This window comes from Solanum stenotomum, chromosome 1 (assembly GCF_019186545.1).
Source record: "Solanum stenotomum isolate F172 chromosome 1, ASM1918654v1, whole genome shotgun sequence".
Taxonomy (NCBI): Eukaryota; Viridiplantae; Streptophyta; class Magnoliopsida; order Solanales; family Solanaceae; genus Solanum; species Solanum stenotomum.
Genome location: NC_064282.1, coordinates 5113683 through 5120255, shown reverse-complemented (window position 1 = coordinate 5120255; position 6573 = coordinate 5113683). Strand labels below are relative to the sequence as shown.

At 33.6% G+C, this 6573-nt stretch overlaps 1 protein-coding gene, 1 long non-coding RNA gene and 4 other non-coding genes across 14 annotated transcripts in view; 5 read left to right on the top strand and 1 right to left on the bottom strand.

The window, feature by feature from the left end:
* Positions 1-2577, top strand: part of LOC125841980 (uncharacterized) — a 9226-nt gene extending 6649 nt beyond the window's left edge. For all 6 annotated transcript variants that reach the window (XM_049521280.1, XM_049521203.1, XM_049521581.1 and 3 more), the window contains 4 exons: positions 892-962; positions 1534-1731; positions 1882-1975; positions 2267-2577. In XM_049521280.1, the coding sequence (XP_049377237.1) occupies positions 892-962; positions 1534-1731; positions 1882-1975; positions 2267-2551 (648 nt within the window). In that variant the 3' untranslated portion in view covers positions 2552-2577. The remainder of the gene's footprint in view (positions 1-891; positions 963-1533; positions 1732-1881; positions 1976-2266) is intronic.
* A 783-nt stretch (positions 2578-3360) lies between these two features.
* On the top strand, positions 3361-3432 carry TRNAP-UGG (transfer RNA proline (anticodon UGG)). Its single transcript has one exon. It is a non-coding gene; the product is annotated as a tRNA-Pro (tRNA).
* Positions 3433-4250: 818 nt separating this feature from the next.
* On the top strand, positions 4251-4322 carry TRNAP-CGG (transfer RNA proline (anticodon CGG)). The gene has a single exon. It is a non-coding gene; the product is annotated as a tRNA-Pro (tRNA).
* A 350-nt stretch (positions 4323-4672) lies between these two features.
* TRNAP-UGG (transfer RNA proline (anticodon UGG)) lies at positions 4673-4744 on the top strand. The gene has a single exon. It is a non-coding gene; the product is annotated as a tRNA-Pro (tRNA).
* Positions 4745-5685: 941 nt separating this feature from the next.
* The window catches only part of LOC125844994 (uncharacterized), a 28668-nt gene continuing 27780 nt past the window's right edge, over positions 5686-6573 (bottom strand). For all 4 annotated transcript variants that reach the window (XR_007444229.1, XR_007444215.1, XR_007444219.1 and 1 more), the window contains one exon: positions 5686-6573. This exon is cut by the window's right edge and continues 843 nt beyond it. This is a non-coding gene — a long non-coding RNA (uncharacterized LOC125844994).
* The window catches only part of TRNAP-UGG (transfer RNA proline (anticodon UGG)), a 72-nt gene continuing 57 nt past the window's right edge, over positions 6559-6573 (top strand). The window contains exon 1 of the tRNA in view: positions 6559-6573. This exon is cut by the window's right edge and continues 57 nt beyond it. This is a non-coding gene — a tRNA (tRNA-Pro).

Here is a 6573-nt window from a genome sequence, read left to right as displayed (position 1 = left end):
CAAACCTCTTTCTCCTTCTTTGAAACTCCCATTCCGATCCTATTTATCATCTTCGAACCCCCACTCCCACCCTCTCTCTTTCTCTTCGAACCTCGGTGCCTCACACTTTTCTTCTTCTTCTTATTTGTTGAACTTTCCATTTTTTTTCTCCTTCTTCAAGATGCCCCCATCCCACCCTCATTTCCTTTCTATCAATAAAACCCAAAAAATGTGATGAATAGGGAAAAAATAGAAAAGCCATCGATTTGTTCTTGCTTCAAATTAAAATTAGTATTTATGGCAAGGTTTGAATGTGATGAACTAAGCTCTTTTTAATGTAAATCTACAATTTTTTCATCTCAAATTAAATTTTCAGTTGTTATTATTTATTTGTTTTGATTATGTGTCTTAAAAATTGAATGTGTTTTTGTGAGAATGGTTTTGAGATTTTTAATCTCTTTCAACTGAAAATTTGTTCTTTTTTGTGATTATTTTTCTTATAATCATCGATTAATTCTTATTTTTTGAGATTTTTTTTTTACTTTCTAAAATTGTAAATAAATAAAAAGAAACAAAAAAGAATTAAAAATAAAATTTAAATAATGTTTAATGTGGCAATGATGTGGTGCCATGTGTATCAATGACATGGCGCGTGTGGAATGCACTTGCCATTGTGAGATTGGTATTATAATATTAGGGTGTATTTTAATTCACTTGAAAAGAGATTAGGGGTAAATAATTATCCGTAAAGTTAAAGTACTAAAATAAGTTTTGCAGCCAAGTTCAGAGGGAATTTTATGTATTTTCTCTTTATTTAATAACACTGCTAATAATACTATAGTGTGATCATAATGTGGGGGATTGGAGTGACAAACTGCAAATTGGGCTGATATATGTGTGTAATTTTTTAAGGTTACAAATGAGAAGGTCAAAGCCCTCATGGAGTTGGCAGGGTTGAAGCGGGACCATCAGTTATTGCAAGAGTATGTTTCTATATCCAGTTAACTGTGTATAAATTAGGAACAGCTTCATTTTTTTCTCCATTGTTTTTCATGGTACGCTTCTCTGTCAAAGGAAGATCTTAAGACCTGCCTTCTCAAAAAGGAATTATTGTGGAATTTTCCTTGGAAGATTAACTATGGGCTTTATCAATCTTTTAAGATTCTGAAAGGAAATTACTTAAGACTGGCATGAAGACGGGGGTGAATAATGACATTTATTTATTATAGCAATAAACATGAGTTTGAACACGAAAAACATAAGAAAGCAGGAAGGTTAGAATGTCATCCATTATAAGCAGTAGTGATGGGTTTGAACAGGAAAAACATGGGATAGTATATGGAGATGATACTATTGGTATTTGGTAGCAATAAGACCTGGTTTAAAACAGTGATGAGAGTTTTGACCAGCATGTAAATTTGACTGCTCTGCACATCCTCAAAAAAGAACAATAAATAAATTGGACTGCTTTGCCCTTTCTTCCTTGCTCTACTTCTTAACCTATTAAAAGTTACTTGTTCAAAATGGTTACTGCTAGATGGCTAAATGTTGTAGGAAAGTTAATCAGGCCTCTAGACAAGGAAAATCTCTTGGTGAGATTGCAGTGAAAAGGACTCTTCAGGAAAAAGATGGAAGATTGAAAAATCTGCTGAAAACTTCTTATCTGAGACGCTGGACTGGTATACAAGATTCAGATGGAAATGATGCTGACACTCATCGAGATTCTGAAGCCAATAACATGGATTTTGCGAGGTATTGTTTGAAATTTTGTTGATGCTTCTGTTACACTTAAGAACTGCTTCCTACTACTGGTACACTCATAAAAGGAAGTAATGTTACAGAGAATATATTTCCTTGGTATCACATATTTTCTCCTATCATTTCTCTGTTACCCCTTTTCAGGATGAAGATAGAGAATGCAACTCTAAAAGAGAGCTTAGAAAGTATGGAGCATCTAATTTGTGCAGTTAGGAGGCATCGCCTTTCACTTTTAAAGGTAGTATTTGTTTCCTAGTTTTTGCAGTGGACTTCATTAGAAGCCAATAATTCATCGTAAAGATAGACCGCCTCTCAGGAGAGATGAATGCATAACAAAAATTGCACTTGAGGTAGCAATCAGAAAAGATATTGCACGTTCTGGATTAATCATATAACATTGCATAGCTTAATGTTTTATTTTGTCTACTTGAGGTGATGAAAAATATCTAGCTCAATCTTTGTCCTGTAAGGAAATTCCCTAAGGTTTGACCATTGCAAGTTGCTTGATAAAATGTGTTGTATTATGTAGTTTAAAGAGCCAGCTGCATCCAAAGGTATGGAGAACTGCTCTCCGGAGTCATTGGACAATATTATTAATGAGGCAAGTCAGTTAAAAACTGCACTTGGAATCTCCCTCCCTCTTAGTTGGTCAGTAGAGGCAGATTCGGGATCATTCAGCAAACGTGTTGAAGAGGAGATAGATAACGGACACTCTACACGTGAAAACATGGACTTTGTCTCTGCTGCTGGATTTGAGATGGTTGAGCTTCTGGTGTTTGTTGCACAGCTATTGAAAGAGAATAAATGTAGTTGATGCGAAGGAGGTGTTGATTGAATTGGAGTATGGTTGGAAGTTGTTTCTTGTATATTAATTCTGGATTTTGGAAGGTACAAAATCCATTGTTGTAACATAACATAACACTATTAGAAGCTTTCTCGAGTCACTGCTCAGTTATATTTTTTAACATACACAGAGATGATTTCTTTTGCTGGATAAATCAACTATTTTTTGATGTGGGATAGACTATGTAATTTGAAAAAGATGAGATCATTCAAAATAATAATCAAATTTACCCCCTTTTTAATTTTTTTTCCTTTTGAAATATCTAATGCATTAATTTGTTGTTATTGTTGGTACTTTCTCAATTGGATACATAGTGTTAGAACTTCCTAACCATTTGTTCCCTCGTGCCATACAAAGAGACTTTGCTTCCAAATGATATTCAGTTCAATATATTTCGAGTTAGCCACAAAGGAAAATAATAATGTAAGATATAGTTGTCTTAGTAGAACATGAATAAAGGTAAATGGTTCACACTCATTTTAGAGGATAAAACAAATACTTTGTGCGACTTTAAGTTTTTCCTTCAAACTTAACTTTCAAGTGATTGACATTCTAAACCTCCGAAATCCTGTTCGTAGTAACTAAAATATATATGATACAAAACCTAAGCACTTCAGAAAAATACAAGAAATTGGGTGGCAACTATAGTCGCTACAAAAGACCACAAATTCGCATCGAATTACCTTTAGTGGCGCGACTGTAAGCTGCTGCAAGTACTTCCCTAGCTAGGAATCGCCTTGACGATTATATGTTTAGCAACGACTGACAACACCATAACAGGGCATTTGGTCTAGTGGTATGATTCTCGCTTTGGGTGCGAGAGGTCCCGAGTTCGATTCTCGGAATGCCCCTTTTTTTTAATTTTATGTAATTTGTTTAGCTTCTAGTTAAACAGTGATTATTATTACATAATTCCACTTTTAGTCCTTGTGTTATTGAAATATGCACATAACCTTCAACTATTTGAAGTATGCGATTTTGATCTCTGAAGTTAACAAAAGTTGACTATTTAACAAAACAATTATTTTAAAATATATAAATAAAATAAATCAAAGGGTTAGTGATTCTAAATGCTTGAAAAAATATGTGTATGACAAAATTTGAATTTAATAAAAAATAAATGTTAAATTTTTTAAAGACTAAAAGTTGTTAGGACACCATTGATAACTTTAAGGAGTCTGTCCACCTACTAAATCTTTCAAATGTAATTGTATTTGACCTTGATTAGTAACCATTGACAAAATGAGGAGGAACGAGTTACTAATGAATAAAAAATAGAGCAAATAGAGAAGCAAATGATCAATTTATATATTTAAAATAATCATTCTAATTGTATATTTTTTAAAAAAAATTAAATATAATTTTTAATTTTATATACATATTTCTTCAAGCATTTAGTAACACCAACCCTTTATTTTATATATGGTTCAAATATTTTTTGTTAAATAGCTAAGTTTTGGCTGCCGGTGAGATCTAGCAATTCAATCACCCATATACTACAAGCTAAAACTGATGTTTTTACAGAAAATATAACTTCTATTCAAAGATTTTGACATTCACGTGAAGTAAACAAAGCCAAACCTTTCAAAGAAAAAAACAATGCCAAATGAAATATATACTATTTATAGAAGAGGATAAATGAAATTCCATCCTAAGATTTATCAATCATGGGCATTTGGTCTAGTGGTATGATTCTCGCTTCGGGTGCGAGAGGTCCCGAGTTCGATTCCCGGAATGCCCCTCTTTTTTAAAAAAAGTATACTGCAAAGAATTATTCAATCTCCTTGTAGTCAACAATGTACCAGCTGGACAAGTAGTAGTATTTTGTAAAACAATCAGCATTGAAATTGATGTCCTGAAAATTGCAGCCATTTATATATGTTTACTGAGATTCAAACTATAAATTAAAATCTGGTCATATGCAGACAATTTAATGCCACCGGGGAATCAATAGTGTACAATCCAGATGAGGTAAGGACTAAGGAGTATCAGAATTTTATATTGCAGATGAGAAATGGCAATTATGATCAAATAACTCACAACAGGAAACTCATTTTGACTAAAACTCAAAGACAGAAAATACTAACAACTGGGCATTTGGTCTAGTGGTATGATTCTCGCTTTGGGTGCGAGAGGTCCCGAGTTCGATTCTCGGAATGCCCCAACTAGTTTCAACTTTTTTACATGCAAAATTAAGCAGGCCATAAATGGCTAACCTAGCTCAATTGACTAGACATATAAGAAAACACACTTCATAGTTTCTTTTCTGCAGTCTCGGAGTTATCATACAAATGCTATAATTTACCCTCCAACTTGTTAACAATGGAAGCAGATAATTTCAACTAGCACACAACCTAACTTTGTCATCTTGGATGACTTAATGTTAACCTTATTGCAAGATTGTCTACGGGGAACATAAACAGTGGGTACATAGTCTAGTCGTATGATTCATCGGTGAAAGATTCTTAGTATTTTGTAAAAAGAATCAGCATTGAGATTGATGTTCTGAAAATTGCAGCAAGTTCATCAGTCATTTATAGAACTAAGATTAAAAAAAAATAGAATTCACACTTGGTCACATGCTGACAAGTTAATGCCACAGGGGAATCAATATACTGTAAATTAAAAAAAAAAACCATTTGTACAGTCCAGAACTAACTTTGTTTTGTCAATGCATGTACCAAACCTTACCTAATGCTTGACTTCAAGAGCTCTTCATTGCTTCCATTTTTGTAAGCTGATCTCCAGTCAACTACAAAACTCAATCGACTGTCTTCATAAAACAAAATTTGCAGGTAAAGATTCTTTTAATTCATGTTAATGGACAACCAAATGGCATGAGCACTTGAAGCTGAATAAGAGTAAATCTAGATCTATAAGCTAAAAATTAAATTAATACATCATGAATACTTGCAATGGTGCAGAGTTGGGCTTGCCTGTTCAGTTTAAAGATCTGAAACTCCAACGTTCAACATCTAACTCCCAAACGATCCCTAAATATAAAATGTTGAACAGATAAGTTCTCGAGTATCTCAACTATCACAAGCCATCATTTCAGATATGCTTTTTTGCCATCCATTTTCAATTTGACAAAGCAGGCAAAACTTAATGAAGTTGGTACACGGATTTGTCGTAACATCAAAGAATCGTTATAGATACAAGGTCATTTACAGGTCAAGGAAGTTTACAATAACAACGGAGATCATTAATCAAGGAAGCTCTCTGAATTTCAAGTCAAAATAAGGAATGAAACGGATATCCACAGTTCATGAACCATTTTCATTTCACTTGAGTGAAACAAAGAAGCATGAACTTCATTGTACCATGTTGCTTTGCACCCAAAATCGCATAACATGAGCTGCACCATTCCATGAAACAAGTGATAATGATATAGCTGAACAAAGAAGGTATCCAAAAGAGAACTGGAAGTAAGAGAACCCAGAAAAAAGCACATGGTTAACTATCAACGGGATAATCCTTAGTGGAGATTTTATTTGCTTCAGCTGTAACTAGAATGATGAAGCTCAAACATGAAATGTTAATTCAGCTTATGCCCAAGACCTGGCCTCATGTCCAATGACAGTTCTTAATCACTACACAGATCTCATGTGTTTTGGATTCCAGATGACCAAAGGGTTGAGTATGATAGCATAGGATTGTAAATATACAAGTGACAGTAACAACCAAAGCTGATAGCATCTATAGGCATCAAGAAAAGTAATTTGAGGAACTGCAGATGCATATTATTTTAAGCAACCTTCTATATACACCTCACATCCAAATAAAAAGTACTCAAGAACATTTTTTTTGCTAATTAAGTACTCAAGAACATTTAAGCAAGCAAATGAAGATCATATGGTGTAAAATACGGATTATTTGAATTCTATATTACAGTAAGCAATGACAATTGTGTGATCAAATAGCTGACAAAGCTAAAATACATTTGACTAAAATTCAAATAAGACAATGTCAACGATGGGCATTTGGTCTAG